This window comes from Lipophrys pholis, assembly GCF_963383615.2.
Source record: "Lipophrys pholis genome assembly, chromosome: 6".
Taxonomy (NCBI): domain Eukaryota; kingdom Metazoa; phylum Chordata; class Actinopteri; order Blenniiformes; family Blenniidae; genus Lipophrys; species Lipophrys pholis.
This window is the reverse complement of record NC_137629.1, coordinates 17,407,656-17,427,064: the sequence shown is the minus strand read 5'-3', so window position 1 is coordinate 17,427,064 and position 19,409 is coordinate 17,407,656. Positions and strand designations below refer to the sequence as shown.

General features: G+C 41.7%; 1 protein-coding gene across 6 annotated transcripts in view; it reads right to left on the bottom strand.

Annotated features, from left to right (window-relative positions):
- LOC308110763 (uncharacterized protein) overlaps positions 1 to 19,229 on the bottom strand; it is a 46,765-nt gene extending 27,536 nt beyond the window's left edge. For 3 of the 6 annotated variants that reach the window (XM_080465309.1, XM_080465311.1, XM_080465312.1), the window contains exon 1: positions 7,725 to 7,893. In XM_080465309.1, the coding sequence (XP_080321435.1) occupies positions 7,725 to 7,742 (18 nt within the window). In that variant the 5' untranslated portion in view covers positions 7,743 to 7,893. Of the gene's footprint in view, positions 1 to 7,724; positions 8,224 to 19,130 lie in introns of those variants that run through there. The other 3 variants (XM_080465310.1, XM_080465313.1, XM_080465314.1) reach the window with 3 other exon arrangements.
- Positions 19,230 to 19,409: the final 180 nt, after the last annotated feature.

The window sequence follows — 19,409 nt, the reverse complement described above, 5'->3', positions numbered from 1 at the left end:
AAAGCACACATTAAAGCCCTGGGGAACCGAGTGTCTGCTTCATACAAGAATTCTTTCACACGCTCCAAACTTTTTTCCCAGTTTGCATTGCTCTGTGACATGTTCCTGCCAGCTGTTTGTTTCAGATACTGATCCCTCCACAGTATTAGTGTGCATGCTGTGTAAACACTCTCAAGCACATCATTAGCTTTATTTGGAAGTCTTTGCAACTCTGTGTGTGTGTGTGTGTGTGTGTGTGTGTGTGTGTGTGTGTGTGTGTGTGTGTGTGTGTGTGTGTGTGTGTGTGTGTGTGTGTGTGTGTGTGTGTGTGTGTGTGTAGCGGTCTCATTATGTAACAGTGGATTAGCGCGTGGAGGTATTCAGACCTGCGGGGGGGTTTGGCATTGTTCGACAGTTGAAATAACCTCATTAGTACCCAAATACCTCAAACACACACACACACACACACACACACACACACACACACACACACACACACACACACACACACACACACACACACACACACACACACACACACACACACACACACACACACACACACACACACACACCATCTGCTCTTGTCAAGTCTTGTTTGTCCAGCTGATTTACACAAAACAGCACCAAAATGATCCTCTGTGACGTTCTCTGGTGTCAGTCAAGGCTGTGAAGGGGAGTCTAAATAAAAAGGGCTGGAAGTGACGTCTGCGGACAAGAACAACGGGCTGTCACTGATGACTGGATCTTCAATTTGTCCCCTGGAGGTTTCTGTCCCTCTGACGTAAATCAAATCCAACCCGGCACAGCTCTAATCTCTCAATGGAACAAGCGCAGCCAGACTCATTGCACCACCGGCTTACGGCGCTGACTAACTGGCTGCTGTCAGCAATGACGGAGACGTCTGACATGAGGTCCGGTGAGGACCCCCCCCCCACCACCATCCATGACACAGCCTCAGAAAACACAGGATTCTATTGTGCACCTCTGAACGCCTCGTCACTGGAGCTGATGCACCGATGGTACCGGGTTTGACTCCTGGTATCAAGGTCTGATTGTATTAACAGACACATGGATTTAGATGAACAGATACTCGGATACATAAAGGGCCCGTTGACAGCGGGCAATAACATGCATTTTGGGTGATCAGATAACATGTGGCGACCCCTGACGCAGACCGTTTACACTTGTCCGTATCGGGCGAACCACTTGAGTTTGGATTGTGTTATCGCCTCTACGTCACTTCCTCTAAAAGGTCAAAGGGTCAAACAGGTAGATACTACCTCAAGTTATTTTCACTTTCTTCCCCAGTTGTATGTCTGTTTCATTGATTCGATATACATTTGTTATATGATTATATAGTTTAATCTGTTAACTTATTTTGACTTCTTGAAAACCTTTCAAATAGACTAGACCCTGCAAGTTATAAATCTACATAAAAATGAAAGAATAAATGCCTTTTAAGTATTTTTCAACACAGCACAAACTCTCCGAACTAGAATATGTACTTTTTTTTACAGCTCGTGAACAGATTTGTACCATTTTAATCCTCGAAAAGTCTGATAATTAGCCCCAGTGGATTCTTTAGATCCAGAAATAGATTTCTACAGTGCCCGATTCTATCGAAAACTTAGCCTTTAATCTGGCTAATACGCCCCTTCAGGACTCTGTCTGAGGAGAAGGAATAATCTGATCTAGTAACATATTGTTGCAGGACTGTGTTTGGACAACCCAGATCCCGGCTGCTGCGGTCCTGATTGTTCTGCTCCAGCAGCTAAACCAGGCCAATATCCAGCTGATTGCATTACTACAGCAATTAGGGGCAGCAGAGTATCGGGCTTACAGAGAACCAGCAGCAGACAGTGGGAAAAACAGGTCGGTGAAGTGTGGCCTATGGCAGCCATATTTCTAAGTAAACCACAATTTGAATGTGGAATCAAACCCTGCGACTGGGTCCCAGTGTCCTCGGCCTCAGATAACGCCATTAGACCCGGACCCAACAAGCCCTTGGCTGTGCAGCCGGAGAGCTCAACCCGAGTCATGTGAGGGCCGTTAGTGAGCGTTTATGAATGAAATTTCTGTTTCCCGTCACACATTCCTGCCCCAGAAGTAGACCTGCCCATTCACAGACACAACCCTCACAAGAAAGGGACACAAAGAGTCTTTAAAGTGTCAACCTATTGACGGAGACGTGATCACTGTGGTGACTCACCAGCACACACATCGTGTTTAATCCATGTTGGAGAAATAATTTTTAGCTGTCGAGCCAGAAAAAAGACTAAAGCAGATCCATTCATTAGACTGAGACCAGAAGGGGCTTCTGCGAGGCGGCGTTAGAGGCTTTGTGACAAAGCTTTCAAAAAAGAGACAGAGACAAGAGAGGCAGCTGAACTGATAAAGCTGACTGAAAGAGGGAGGAAGATGCTCTAAAACCTGGATATTAGCACGTCTTGAGGGAATTGATGTACTGAAAGTTGTCAGGAAGTAGATTTTTTTCAGATTTAACATTCAGCATTCGCCCACCACTACCTGTTTAAATGAAGATCTGGCGACCTGTTGTAGAGACACGTGTAGCTCAGAGTGATGAGCGTCCGCAGTGAAATCAGGCTAATAGCATTAGCTGCCGCTAATTCCCTGCTTCGGACGCTCCGTTTTTATCCTCCCTTTTCCTCCGCTCTGCAGTAGTGTGAAGGGATTACCGTGATAGGGCCAGCTCATTCAGAACTCCTCCATTGTCCATGGTCCAGCTCACCATTCACAAACATTCATATTTATAGTTTTGCTAGACACATTATTTTGTAGTTATTTTACATGGATGTTTGTGCCTTTGTATTTGTTTTCTTTTTCCTTTTTTAGCCCATTCTATGTTCCATGTCAGCAAAGTTAGCCATTATAACAGTATAATTAACCAATTTCTTCATTTTTTGGTGATGGTTATAGTAATTATATCCATAACAATTTTAGCCATTTTAATTCTTTTATAGGAAATTTTACTTTTTGTCATTTTTTAGTCATTTTTACCAATTGTAGCCATTTGTTTTAACATTTTTTTGGTAACGAATTAAGCCGATTTTGATGAAAAGCCAGTTTTGCTTAAGCCATTAAAACAAAACAAACAAAAAAAACAACCGTATAAGCTATTTTAGTTATTTTAAGCAGTTTTAACTTTATCTGCCATTTTTAAACGGTTTTAAATCATATATTTGTCATCATTTAAATTTTTTGAAGATTATCTTTTTTTGATAGTTTTCACAATTTTTGGCCATTTTTTTATTTTTACCTTTCCAGTAGTTTTAGCAAGATTATCAACATTAACTGTTTTCGCCATTATAGCCTTTTCAAATTTTTGAAAAAAAAGTATGGTATGCAGATACAATGACAATAAAATAGGTATTAACATAGAACATAGCAGGTCACAAATGCTAAAACGTACAATAATACATTAATGTAAGCAGTGTCAGCATTGCTAAGCAACCACAATGCTGAATTGCTATATATACCTTTTAAACCTTTCTTTCTAAGTTGAAGGTATAGTGGTTAAGCTTAACAACAATAAAATAAACTCCAGCATAGACCTGCAATGTTTCAAATTATGCCCACATTTGATAGTGAGCGATATTTCTGATTGTTTCAAAGGTATGTCAATGTAGTCATTTTGCCTACAGATCACATGTAGCCCATAAATATGCAAATTGTTGACTAATTTGTTGTAATGTGAAGGAAAAGTAGCCTCTCCTGGATGGGCCTCATCCAGATCCTTCATCTGATCTCTGGACAGGGTCCAGAGTGGCTGCTACTTCCAGTCACATGTCTTCTCTCCATGTTATTTAATAAAACTTTAATGGGGAACAGCGCGCAAAACATCTCTTGCTCTCCCATTACTCTTTTTGGAGACGTCAAAAAGCTTTTCCATGACTTGTGTAATTGTCAGACCCATCTACATTATCTGCGGCCGCTCCGTTTGGGCGAAGCGACCATAAAAGGATACGAGACGGAGGAAGAGAAAGTGGCACGATAACGCAGCTCCTCACCAATAGTTGTTCATTAATCTTCATTCTTTTCTCTTCCTGTCTCACTTTTCCACCATCACTGCTCTGTCTCTCGTTTTGTCTCTTGTCCAGCTTCACATACCTGACTGGATACACAGCCTGGGGATTTGCTCTTCACCCATTTAATGATTGCACACTAGCATGCTGACCAATATGGAAAATAGAGAGCAAATTTCACTTCAGAGCGACTTTCCCTTGCAATGTAATAGAAAAAAAATGTGGATTTGGGAATTTTTGACAAACGTATTAGGCAGTTATCTTCTAAATATTATTTACTGGACGACAAACGGTGTCAAATAATGCCAACGTGGTGCTGGAGGAAACTCTTTGCTGGCCTTACTTCGCCCCGAGACGTAAACCGTGAAATTCCTGGGGCTGCATTGAGCATTCGAGCAGCTTTGTTTCAATCCCAACTGCAATTTATGGATTAGGGTGACTTCATCAGAAAACATGAGGCGGCACATCACAAAATATCCAACATTACAAAGCCCAGCGGTGGAAATCGCTCTCTCACAGTGCGGTTCTCTTGGATTATTTTGGGAACGTCACACTTAAAAGTGACACCACATTTATTTATTAGTGATAAACGTTACAAACAATTAATGATCATTTCCTGCGGTTGTTTCATTGTATGTTTTAATTCAGTTAAGATGGATCACTACGATAATTTACAATGGACTTGTGTTGAGGTGAGATAGTAGTGAGGCGGGGGGAACGTTTGCGTTATCTCTAGTGCTACAGGGATTACATGAAGAGGGAGTTCCCCATATTATCATCTACCTTTTACATGTCGGTATATTGTATTTAAATCCAATCCGTGTTCCTCAAAAGGTGCTGTACGACCTCAGTGATCGGTATTAAGTGTTTTGAGTAGGTTTGTTTTTGTTTGTAGAAGCGGTAAAAACTCTTGATACTCTTTGTTGGAGGCTGTGACTGAAATGGTTTGGCTTCTGATCGGTATATTGAATATTTTGATTGGACGCAACATTCTTTGTAAATTTGTTAATTCATACATTTAGTAGTCTGTAAATATTACAGGAAAGGTTAAGTGAACTGTGTAAGAAACTGAAGAAGACTTTATTTTTGGGTCTTTATTCAAAGAAGTAACGGAGTGACACGCGATCCACCTCGTCTTCTTTTATCCACCTTCTACATGATGTGTTTGTTGCAGTCCTTCGCCCTAAGACCCTGCAGCATGTGAATAATGCAGAGATTACTCATCATCAAGCCCAGAGCCCCAGATAACGGAGAGTTCAGCTTCTTGGCTAGATCGGCTGAAATGTGGACCGTCGTAATCCAGCAGAACGGAGTAAACCCATGAGGAGTTTTCCCGGCGTCTCACAGGGTGAAGTAGTCAAAGCTTGAGGTTTTTTCTTTTTGTTTTATTAATGGAACTTCCATAAATTCTTTCTTGCTTCTCAAACCACTGGATGTGACTGTAGATGTCTCAACAGATGGAGACGGATCTGTGCTCTTGCTGCATTTCTTTTGAAGATTGTCCGAACGGCTCCAAACGGGAGTAACATAAGGCTTCTTGAGATTGAGGGTTTCTCTTTTCCCCTCACCACATCCTCTCCCTCGCCTCCCTGCCCCTCCTGTGTGAGCGGAGCTGCACTCCTAGCAACAGGCCCTACATGGCCTCCAGACTGAAACCGACCAAACACCTCCATCAGTCACTCGGCGCAGTCTGCATTCACTTCCAGCTGCATCACCGCCGTTCCTGCTCCACACACACTCACTGCTGTGGTTACGTAACCGGGAGGACACTCCGAGGAACCAACGCTCGTCCTCGGATCTCATATTTACAGTTCCAGGTTGTAAACCTTAATTACATTGAACATGGGCTCAAACAAACAGATGTCGAGATTTTCTTTAAGAAATAAGGTCAATGGTTACTAGTAATGGAGCCAGATGTCGTGATTCACAAAGCTGAACCAAACAGTTATAGGGTCCATTTGTCAGCAAGACATAATTTTGGCCAAGAAGTTGTGCGTTAGAAGAAATAACAAGCATGAAGAGTTGAGGGAGTCTGAAAGCCAACACGTGACAGATAAATAATCAAACATCTCTAAAACAACAGTTATTGTGGAGTTGTTTCAGTCTGCAGTGGTCAGTATTTATCAAACTGGTCCTTGGAATAAGAAGCTTTAAACCAAGACTTGGACTGAAGCTTATTGATGCATGTGAGCAGTGAAGTCTCAAACTACTGCAGAAGATGGATCGATCGGGGTCTACTGATCCAACCAGGAGGAAGAGGTGGTTGGTAATAGATAAAAATTAGGAAAATAAGATATAATTGGACAGACTCATTAGAAGCGTGAGGATCAAGACATGCACTTTTTGACATGTTCAACCTTTAAAATGAGAATAACTGTTTATACAGTTGTATAGTTTTTGCTAATTGTACTAAAACTTGTAGAAGTTATTCAAGCAATTATAGCTGACTCAGCAATTTTAGCTGTTTTGGTCGTTGTCTTATCTATTTTACCTGTTTTTAGCAATTGTAGTCATTTTAGTATTTATAGTCGTTTCATGTGCTCTCACTTTTCAAGACTCTCTGAGAAATTTTAGCAGTTTTCAGTTTTAGATTCTCAAGATGTTTTAAGTTAGAAACTTTTGCTGTTTTAAAGAGAATAAAGCACACTCTACCACCAATTTGACCCACTGCCTACTTGTTGTATGTCTTTTTTTTGTATGATGCCTTTGCTAAGGTGGTAAATGCCCCAAAAAGGAACCTCTGATGACACTGCAATCAGATGAGTTCAGCTTAAAGACAGCCTCATTCTTAAGTCTGTACAATATTGGCAGAATGAGAAGTGAATGAAGCCAGTTGCGGCTTATCGCCTCTCCTTCTCATTCACTTTCTTTCTGCATGTCACACACAAACAAAATGTTTGTCCAAGTCAACTCTGCTGAGTGGGCAGTAACAGCTCACATTGTCGTGCCATCTTGAGGTTGAAAAGAGAGAGAGAAAGACTGGAGGGGGGGGGGGGGGGTCGTGCCACCGACACCACATCTACACGACTCCGGAACAAAAAAAGAAACTTTACTGTAGTCGAAAAAGCTAAAGGCAGTCATTATACTAAACCCTCTGTGGTCCAATCATACTGCCAAGCCCCAAGTTATATTTAGAGAATTCAAAGTATTCGACTCATGGAGGACTTCCAGAAACGTGCACCGGAGTTAAATGAGGAGGCAGCCTGATATATCCTCGGCTTTCAAGTGTCAATTGTGCAACAGCTTGACTTGATCCCGCTGTGAGGAAGCTCACAGTGAATTGTGGTAATGTCTTCTCGATGAAAACAAGAGCAAGAGTAATTCAGGAGTTTTCTGACGTTCCCACTTGAATGTGAGTCATGCAAGTAACTGTCAGTGCCAACATCAAGCCATCAATTATCCCATCAAACAACAAGAGAGCAAGTTGGATCAAACCTCGGCAAGAGGAGACGATGTGGACTCTCCTCGACGGAACGTCAGTGCAAGACAATGAGCATTTGTAACATGTTTAGCCAACGAATCACTGTGGACGCATGGTGGTGTAAGAAGCAGGAGAGAGTCTTTATCTAGACACATTTAAGGGCTGAAAAGTGTAGAACAACACCCGCATTGGATCAGTAATTAGATGAAGCAATGAGGATGAGCAATGCTGTGCCGTCAGGTGTGAGAACAACATGTTGAAATCTTCAGGTAACTTACTTCCGACCCTTGAAGCATCCGTATATCCCAGCCATGGTGTTCTTCAAGTTCTCTTAAAAACCAAGGATGTGGCTCTTTCTCTGTCACTTTTCACAGGTTTCTAAAAAACCCAAATCCAACAGCTTATGGACGTCTTCTTCCTTTACTCCCGAAACCGGTGACTCCTCGGGCATCTGTGCCACTCCACAACAGAAGATCCGTCTCTTTTCCAAGTCAAATCATCCTCAAATATAACACTGGTGGGAGAGTGGCAACAGAAAGCCAAAGGCAGATTATAACGGGATCACAATGTCCCACAAGAGGCACAAGAACCGTTTCTTGTTTAAGGTTTCTTGTGGGTTGACAAAAGCAGGAAAGCGTCTTTTCCTGCAGGACGACGTCTCACTAAAGTGCCACAAATTCTTGAAGAGCGGCACAATGCTGTGGTGGAAACAATGCACGAGCTGCTGTCTCGCTCCCCTCTTCCTCCCCGTCACCACCACTGGCAATGCTGCAGCGGGAAGGGAGGGAAGGAGATAAAGAGGGAGGAGAGAGGGAGGGAGGAGGCATGTGCGAACAAGATACTCCCCTCATGACCTTCTCCTTCACTCTTTCTGTCTCCCATCTCCTGCTGCTCTTTATACTTGTGTTGTAAAACCCAACAAAAACTTCATTCTGATCAGCGGTACTGTACGACACCAAATATTCACACTGTAAAACCTCAGTGGCTAACTCAAGGGACGACTCTTGGTCATAATGTTACTGGTTCATTTTCTCATATGTATGAAAGGGGAGGAGCCAATTCTATTTCCTGACTCAGGGTTAAACACCCTAGAACCAAGTTCTCAACTGAAAACCTCAAACTTGTTTTGCTTTTTGTCGTTGGAAACCATTAAAAAAAAAAAAAAAACCTCTATAATGTAAAATTTTTTGTCTTCATGAAAACAGGGAAAATGCTACTTTTTTAAAACAAAGTACGGCACATGCTCAATATCATCGCAGTCTATAGTCTTTCTGCACACGTGCAAGATCAATTAGCAACGTTAATAGCAAAGTGTACAATTACAAACGTTCACTACACCATCATCTGCATAAAGGAGACACATTTTTCACATAGAGCCGATACTGAGTGGGCCTATACGACCAAGAAAGACAGTTAATAGGAGGTTGAAGGTTTTGCAGCGCACTGTTCTGGGTGTGCATGGTTGTATTACAACAAAACAGCAATAATTAGTGGCCTGACATGCAAACAGCAGCAATAGTTTTCAAAACTTGAATTTCCTGAAACAGATTAAAAAAACAAGCAATGCAGTTTCCAGTCAATTGTTGTCTCGTTAACTAGAACTTATGCCATCGTGAGGAACACATTCATTTCATCCACACAACCAGAGGACCAAAACTGTGCCCATGTACAAGACTATACCACAATGAAAACCTATACTTTATTAGGAGAAATACTTTACTGTGTATTTACAAGTACAATCAAGTTCAAATATGGTTCTCAGACTGTTAAACCAACACTGAGAGAACATTTGTGAATTTGTTAAATGTCACAATTATCACGAAGGCCCTTTGTCGTCTACGACCGCAGGCCACCAGGTCCTCATGCTCAACAGGCCATCATCAGAAAGTTCTGTATTCTACCGCTTTTTCTTTTAAAAGCTCCTCTCACTCCATGCAATCTCTTTTGAAAAGCAGATTGATTTGTGGGACATTTATTCACAATATCCATAGAGCAAGCGGCGATTAGATGCATTTGGGGATTAAGGGATAACATTTTTCAAGCATTTTAGTGGGATTAAGGAGTTATCAGAGCATATTAGTGATTCGTTGCCACGGTAACGGTAATAAAAATGATAACACACCAATCGGTTAGGTGCATAAAAATATACTTCTGGATGGAAGAACACGCAAACTGACATACGTTAAGTTTGCTGTACGCTTGGAGTTATGTTTGATTTGTTAGTATTCCCTAAAATACTCCTTAACTTCCACCCAATCAGAACTTTTAGATGAAAAAAGGTTTACTACTGGTACTCTTCAAAATACTAGAAACACGATGAGATAATTAGTACCTGCTCGCACAGCTAAAGTTAACCAGCATGCCACTTTGTGAACTATTAGCACGAAATGCAAAGTATTGTTTGTTCTTTAAAGCAACTATTCCATTCATAAAGTGCGGTGACTTCCATTTATATATTGGCCCTTTGGCTTCATGAGAGTGGTGATAAACTAGATAAAAGTCCGTCTTTAAATAGTTCTCAGTACAGATATTTATCCTGTGGACATATTCATCTAACTGGGGCATGGTCGTGTTCTTTAATGGCTCGTCCTTTAGTGATTTAATCAATATACAGCACTTACTTCCATTTCATGGTGTCCTCTGAGGGAAATTCAATAATGGAGGCAGCTGTTTTTCTTTTCACATTGACATGTAAAGTATCTGCGTGCAGTATAAGTAGAAACACAGCCTATAAAATAGACCTTGCATTGTATGGAGGATTCGAAATAAACATCCTGTTCATGTCACAAATAAAGTGGGAAACTCCAGCATGTCGGGGTCCTTTGGAGCCTCCCGTTAATCACTCGATGCCGCTCAGCGGGGGGTCTCGCCATCGCGCAACAGCCTGTCACAGCTAATCACGGTAGTAAGGAGGCTTAACTCGCCGCAGCCGCTCCAGCCCGGCGTGACATGAGCTCTGATCCTGACAATCCCTGCTGATAGATCCTCTCAGGCTCACACGGGCCGGACAGGGAGTCCATTTTAGCTAAGTGGACAATTTACTCAAACGACAACAGGCGACAGGCGACAGTCGTCACCGATGACACGGCTCCTCTGTGACGTTCCAAACACCCACAGATTAGTGAGGGCCACACAGAGGAATGGCAGATTTATGACTTGGAAAACTTCACAAATATGAGATTTATTGCTGGTCACGTTCACATGACAACCTTTTCAAATTAAAACAGAAAACCTTTGGTTGTCCGTTTCCATGACAACGGTGCTCCGAGCTAATGAAAACGGCTCCCAAGGTGGAACTTTCTAAAAACACTCACACGGTCTCCGTGGAAAAAGCAACCTTTCTGAAACACTTCTACTGCTAATGCGCACCACAGCCAACTAGTTCTCCTGCACATGTGCCAGTAGATGTACAATAACATGATAGTTCTACTGATTATCTATTTCATTATTGAGGAAAACTATCAACAAATCTTGAATATAATGCGTGGCATTGTGCCACATTGTGATGAAACGATAACAGAAACTACCACACCATACACAGAATGGAAATTCAATGCTTTGGGCTTTCAGTTGTGAATGAATTTTTATTGTGTGTTTAGGGTAATTCTGACACATTGTCAGTGGCAGACGGCTCCCTACAGGTGGTTCAGGACTGGCGTGGCCACGACGTGGTGAGTTAGACAAACAGATTTTACTAACAGTACAGCACATTAGTGGATGGGTATATGGGTACGTGAATTCATGTTTGTGTGCATGAGTGGATTAGATGTGTTGATCTTTGGCTGGAGATCATGTATGATAGGCTAAATTACACAACATGTCATTCATCCAGAGAGAAAAAATACTAATAATCCTGCACTCACATGAAGAATTGGACGAAGACCTTCAACTCATATTAATCATCAGATGGCTCACAGAGGAGTCACGTCAGGGGAACAGATTTCTCAATCCCAACAAGCCCAGACCGAACGCTGCCTGGCTGGTCCATGCGTGTGTGTGTGTGTGTGTGTGTGTGTGTGTCAGGGTAAACAAAGACAGTATCAGCTCCATTTCAGCAGGCTGACACACAGTCAGCTCCAGATAGAGAAATATCTTCAGTCCTGCTCCCGGTACCTTTTCCAGTCCCGCCGTCAGGGAGGACAGCTCTCGGGCTGAAGTGGTGTTGACGGAGGATTTCCAGAAGTTCAGTCTGAGGGTTAATCAGTGTTTCCACCAATACATTCACTGCCGCCTTGGCTTTGCTCACGATTAATACCCGGATCCCAGCTCTTGGGATTTCCCTTCCTGAACCTCTTATTCCTCGCTGCAGCAAAAACATGACAAAAGACTTTGCATAAATCTGGTTTCCTCCAGAGGAAAACAAGGAGGTGTCAAGATTTTTCCTCGTTATTTTAGTTTTAAATTACATAAGCACACTAAGAATATCCCATAACTTGAAGACTCACTGCTCTACGGTCTTATTATTTAGCTTCACAAACATCTTTCCAGGACTCGATGAAAGCTTGTGGATAATTCAATAACTTTGTGAAATTCAACTCTGTACACACACACACACACACACACACACACACACACACACACACACACACACACACACACACACACACACACACACACACACACACACACACACACACACACACACACACACACACACACACACACACACACACACACACACACACACACACACACACACACACACACACACACACACACACACAAAGAAACTTTAAATCAAATCAATGTAAAACACATCCTGTCTGGTTCCTCTCACGTAAAACTGGGTCAAACCAATTAGAGTTCAGTTACAGTTGTGATGGCAGACAACTCCAACACACACACACACACACACACACACACACACACACACACACACACACACACACACACACACACACACACACACACACACACACACACACACACACACACACACACACACACACACACACACACACACACACACACACACACACACACACACACACACACACACTCGCACGCATTCTGCACTCTACCAACGACCTTTTCATTTTGAGCGCATTCATGTTGGAATCTGTGCTTCTTTATACCCTTCATTTACAAGCTCAATAGAGGTCGCTGGCTTACCTTTCTGGACCGTCCATACATCCCTCCGCATACCAAGATGTAAAATGTTTCTCGCCACATAGCGATTGAAGCTACTTCACCAGTGGAACAGATTAAATTAATGTATTTCGATATCGAGGAGAAGCCGAGATGTCAACCCTCACACATTTAATGCAAAACTCACAAGTTTGACTCGAAATTCACACGCCAACCTGAAATCACAAGCTCACTCTAAACTTGCATGGTCAACTAGAAACTCATATATTAACTAAACTTACACAATTAACTATAAATTCACATTCTACCGCCAAACTCTTTATTAACTCTGAACTCATAAGAACGACTAATGAATGAAAAGGTGAATTTAAGACTTGTAGTATTTTCTCAATAAATTAACAAATTTTCAATGCCTGATCCCGAGACAATAAGTAATATGTGAAGATGAGTCTTTTCACTCAAAATGTACCTTTGTATGTTAAGAAAATGTACACTCCATTACTATTGCATCTGCCTGCTTATAAAATATCAACATTGGTGCATCATATTTAATTTAAGTGCTATATTTAAGTGACAATAGACACATTTGCGAGGGAGTTTTGCGACCTTTGTTTCGAGCAGGTTTGGCTTAAAGTTCTTTAAAAAAAAAACAACAACACGTTTTTAAAACCATAAATCTCTTGTTTTACACTTTTCTACTCATTTTATAATAACTCATTGACACATAATGGTGTTAATACGGTACTTTAAATGTTTGTTTGAGCAGTTCTAGATAAATCTATTAATTTGAAGAGGTCTAAAAGGCTTTACATTGAGTTTTAAAGAGTTCTGGTGTAGTTTAAAGTGGCTAAAGCAAGTATGATGTTCCTAAAACTCCTGAAGGGAGCTCCTACAGATTCTATATTTGTAACTTCTTGAATAGGCCAAGCACAACAAGTATATTTAAACAAGCTGAGAAGCGTTAACTGAAGCCTGAACAACCAAAAGCCGCCCTGACAGACTAAAAGCAGAGCTGAAATCATAAAAGCCCACTCTGTGTGTTCACCACTGAAGATAATATCCTTCAGCGTTCGATCCAGCGCACCGATAAAAATATCGATGAGTGCGGCTCTAATGATGCACTCTGGCCAGCCGCTTCATTTAACCAGCTAAAATGAGCTGGGCTCTTTTCGGGCAGGAATCCAAATAAACCCCGCCGAGGGGGGATTTATGGTTTCTGTGTCAGTGGACGAACCAACAGGAGGAGTTTGTCCAAACACAACTATCCGATGTCCGTCTGCACGGGTTTCTCAGTGCTGGTTTGGAGGAATGGATCCAGGAGGTTGGATAAAGGGTCTGTAACAGCTCTGAGGGGGCACCAGAGTGTGCATGCATGTATCAATCAGACAGGTTTTATGTTTACAGAGCCAAGAGGAATGTCGGGCAGTTCCCCTCCGGAGGGGAAAAAAAGTTTTGGCATTTCCTGAAATGACCGAGAGAGAGAGAGAGAGAGAGAGAGAGAGAGAGAGAGAGAGAGAGAGATCATATATCCATGATCTAATATGATGGAAGCAATAATCCACTAATGAAAATAATCCTACAATACAATATGTGTAGTAGACAAATTAGTGTAGAACCAGTTGAAGTTTATTTCCTTGATTGTTGTGCTCATTATATAAAGTTAAACTTACTGTCGAGGGAGTATTTGTAGATTAAATCTTTACCAAACATTCTTAAAGCCTCAAAAAGTACAAAACGGAACCATTTAGGTTTCAATTATTTATAATAAAATGTGTTGGAAAACATGTGAAACTGACCGAACGAGCGCAAAGTTCATGAATTATAACTTGTGAAATAAATCCCATTTAAAGTCATTTTCAAGGTTAAAACACTTTTAAACAGTTGTAGTTACTGTGTGTGTGGTTTTTTTTATGTTGATTTTTGTCATTTTCATTCTGCTTTGGAAGAGTTTTAGAAAACGGCTTTCAGAACCTTTTTCGAAATGCTCTGGTCTCCATGGAAACGGAGAAAACACAACTTTTCCGAATAGGAGTAAAGCACAAGCACACGACTGTGGTAGTGAATAGTTTAGCACACGAGCGAGTCGATTCACAACAATAACGAAGTGTAAGTTTACCAACATTCACCACGCCATCATCTGCGTAAGGGAGACACAATTATTACAAACAGCAGAAACTGAGAGGAAATAAAGGAGGAAAAAAGACTTTCAAATTGTTGAGAACAAAAGCAAAAAGTTTATATGACAAACAGGTTTCATAATTATTTAGAAGGTAGACAGTGCAGCTGAAGAGATATTTGTACTTGAGCACTCACTTCAAAAATATCTCTACTCAGCGTGTATGTTCTCTATATAAAGGCTGCTTCAGTCTTGAAACGACAGACATAAAGAAATACAGGAAAGACTGCAAACGTAGCTTCACCTCAACTAAGAGACTGTGCTATTTTTACACCTTATTTTCTGGACTATAAATCACACTTTTTAAAAAAAATAGTTTGGTTTAATCATGCAACTTATATTAGGAAGTGACCTACATATAGAAAGATAGTGGTCCATACCATCTGGGACCACTAGATGTCACTATGACAACACAATACTGCTACAGTATCACAGAACAATCAAAATTATTACCGTATTTCACTAATAAAAGAAGAAAAATGTTTCCAAACAGAGAAAGACTCTTTATTAAATCCGCAGCAGAGAGAGATCGGAGTGTGAGAGAAACTCATGAGGGGCTGGAGAACGTTAAAGAAACTGTTAGCGCGACGAAGAAGAGAAAGTTAAAGCTAAAACCTAATTCACAGACGACTCTGGAACTGGAAGCGACTGGATGAGGCGTATGAATGCTGACCTTAGTTACTAAATCCACTAGTTTTTCTTTTTTTTTTTTGTGACTTATACTCCAGGACATATGAAAGCTGCATGCGTGCGTGTGCGTGTGCGTGTGCGTGTGCGTGTGCGTGTGCGTGTGCGTGTGGCCCTGATTTAAAACAGTTTGGACACTGCTTGTTGGACGGAGCTCCATCTAACTGACGACTCTTATGACGCAGTGACCAGAGTAAAACCACCGAGGGCGCTCCAAGTTTATTCCACTCAGATCTGTGAACCCCCACTTTCCTCTTCCTCTCCTTTTTCCACCCCCTCTTCTTCATCTCCATCCATTCCCTCCCCCTCCTCTCTCACCTCTCCTTTTGGCTCTATTACAACGCGCTCGGTCTGATCCAGATCTCGAGGAAGAGGAGGGGAGTCTGAATTCCTCCTCACATCTGGAAGCCATCTTCTCCCTGCCCTGGTTTCTCTTGCTCAATGCCGTAATGTAAATAGGCCTGTAATCATACTCCAGCCCTCACTTAGTGGTGTGTGTGTTCCTCTCAGGTGCTCAGTTAAACTTTACAGGACAAGAACGTCCAGTTTTCTTCACTTCACACCTGATTGCTGCTGCTCTGGTGCTGAAGCCACGAGCTTCACATGTCAGAGACTCTTCTGATAGATGACCTGATCTGGAGCAGCCACTAGGGACAAAATCACTTTATGATTCAATTAAACTGTGACGCCAACATGGAGAGAGCTGAAAAACCCGTGGAATACAATAAATACTTCACTCACACAAAGTGTAGTAATGATGTAGATTTCTGTGTCTGATATTTTGAAAGAAACTCTTAAAATGTTCTAAAACAGTTAAAAGCCAAACCACAGGAAGAGAAAAGGTTATACAATGGCTTAAAAAATAAATAAATAAAAAAGACCAAACAGCTAAAAGCACTAGAAAATACTGAATATTTGAAAAAAGGTCAAAGCAACTTCAAAAATGGCTGAAAAGGTTAAATACATTAAAGGACCACTAAATAATTATGGAAAAATTGAAGTTATGAAACTCAATAAATGCAAACAACGTTTTTGAATGTATAGTTAAGTGGAGAAACTATTATCATGGGGAAAAAACCTGCAACACTATCCAACAAAAATACCCAAACATATTCATATATCTTTAAAATGTAAAAAGAAAAAGCCAAAAAAATGTTTTTTTAAAAGGCTAAAATATCTATAATTGCTTTAATAGCTAAGTCCACTGAAAAAGTGGGGAAAAGAAAAGGCTTATTAACAAATGTACAGTTTTAATTCCAGATATGAAACCCAAGTGGAAATGGTAATCACCGCTTTAAAGAAACATTAGAAACCAACTAAAAAGACGCTAAATAGAAATGTTAGATGGTCCAAAAATGCTATTTCCAGTATTAAAGGCAAAGACAATTAAAACAGCCAAAGAAAGTTAAACACTGGAAATGTACCGATGTCTCGCAGCTCCAGAATAATTAGATTTCATAAAACAACAAATCATAATAATTATTCTGACTTTTAATCTCCTCTGTTAGTGAGAAGTGAAACTGAACCATAACAATTGATTATGATGATCCGTGTTGTTTGAGAGACCGCCACACCACCAGGTTAGGATCAATAACATTGATACGTTATGAGCTTGTCATCGCTCATCGTCAATATAGAAATGAGGTCAGCGGAGCAGAACCGGAGGGTTGATTTCCCTTTAGCAGAAGAAATAATTGAAAAATTGAGTATCAAACTAACTATCTAATCCAAAACAAAATCCACATCTATTTATTCAAACCTCTTGACTTTCTCACAGGACGTCGTCCAGCGGTGAGGCGCCGTCACTGTTCTGAAGCTCCTCTTCGGTTTGTTCCGGTGGAACGCTCCGACACAACACGTGGAACAAACGGCAGTCACACACTCGTGAACCGTGAAACTGATGGAGAACCAGCAGTCGCTCGTCATTTGTATTTTCATTTAAACGGTATTCAGACGTGCTCATTTCGTGTACACTCTTGCTTCTTCTGATAGAAAACGACCACGCAGATTATCTCACAGGCTTAAACCTTCATCTTTTAGTTTAGTATTGTCATGAATAATACAAACTCTGAGAACCTCTGAACAGCTTGTTAAAGTTGGATTTTGCTGCAGCAGCAGCTCCTCGTCTTGCTTGGTACTCAACATGGCAATCCATGAGAGGCACGCTGCTTTTAACACTCGGGAGTAAGAAAGAATGGATGGACTCAATCTGGGACACCAGAGTAGCGACACTGATTTCACTGTATTGGATTTACGACCAACCGGATCATTGGTGCTCCCATTACACTGCGTCCAAGCAGGAAGGAGAACCTGCGGCGGCGGCGTTCTGACCAAATGTTCATGGTCAGAAGTTCTACCCCAAAGATCAAGAACGTCTGGACTCTGATTCCAGCGTTCAAAACTCACGACGTTCCCTTGAAGGTTCCTGGATTCTTTTCGAGGGGAAAGTTCAGAACTCAGCAACATGAGGCGCCGAAGTTTGGTTCATCTGCCGACACAATCTCCTTCAATAGTGACCTCTTCACGACTGACTACCTCTTCCTCTGGAGGAACAATCAATGACTGGAGGAAACTCTCCCTCGGAGGCAGCGGATCTAAGAAGCAAAGCGTGAACAGAGTGTTGGGAGAGCAGGACTCAGTCCTCCCATTAGTCCTCTGTGTATCACCAGGACGAGGTTTCCTCTCTGACACAGCGACACATGGACTGATCAGCTCTCTAATCAGGAAGCCGGACAGTTTACACACATTTTTATCAAGCCTCTCAGGCATCTTACCAGCACTGCCACACTTAATCTCATGTACTGTATCCTCATCGCAGTCCGATAGTGCTCACCCCATTTATCACCAGCGGCCAGGCTTCAGGCTCCGACAGACCGACTGTCGTCTCCGTGGTCACGTTAACGCAACAAAGATGAGTCTACATCACTCCCAGAGCATGTTCCTCATGAGGGCCCCGTCAGCTGATCGGCCAGCAATCGATTCTTTCATCCTTACAGCCGACATAAAGGGCCACTCTGTTCTGAATCAGCTCAGGATTACACGGGTTACCACACAGCAGCCAAAGATGACTGTTTAATCTGGACTGTCCTTGAACCGCCTCTAACACACACACACCTACACACACCCACACACACCCACACACACACACACACACACACACACACACACACACACACACACACACACACACTGAGAGTGAGAGTGAGAGTGTGATCTCACAGCTCTGAAGACTGATCATTCAGGCAATAAAAAAAAAGGTGTACTATTCCTTTAAATGTTCATTTATCAATAAAGAAGCTGGATTACTTGCATGAGACAACTTTTAGAGCAGACCTGAACCTGAAAATGTCCAAAACTGACATGAAAAGGTGTGTTCCAGGAGAAGTGGATGTTTTCTGGTGGAAAAAGTTCAAAACTCACATCCAATTTACTGTTTTTCTTTATTTATTATAAAAAAAGAAAAACAGTAAATTGTCAAAAATATAAACTTAGAATAAAGTTAACAAGCAGAGGTGTTCTAAACACAATCCTTAAAACCTCCCAACACTGACAGATCTCCAAGGAAACAAACAGAAACCCAGCTTTCTCCCTTCACTCTCTCACATGTAAACAAAAGCTCACATGTATCGATCACTGATCGAACAACAAAAGACTAAAAGTTGCCCCCCCCCCCCCCCCCAACATCCCTTTTGCCCCGCACGTGCGGGGCAGATAGAGAAGCCCCCGGACTCACCGTGTGTGCTGGATCTCGAAGGGCTTCAGAGTGAAGTCATCCCTCAGAGCCTGGAAGCGAGACATGAGTGCAGTTTGCTCACTAATGATCGGATTATTTGTCTCCGTCCTCCTGCAGGCTGCGGTGCGGCGTTCAGGGACCGGCTCGGAAACCCCGACACTCCCGTTTCACAGGAACAAACGCTCTTATCTTTTCACCCTTTTTCGGAACAGACAATCAACAATTGTGTAACCTCATGTCTTCCTCTACTGCAAAAGTGACGACATATCTCAACAATTT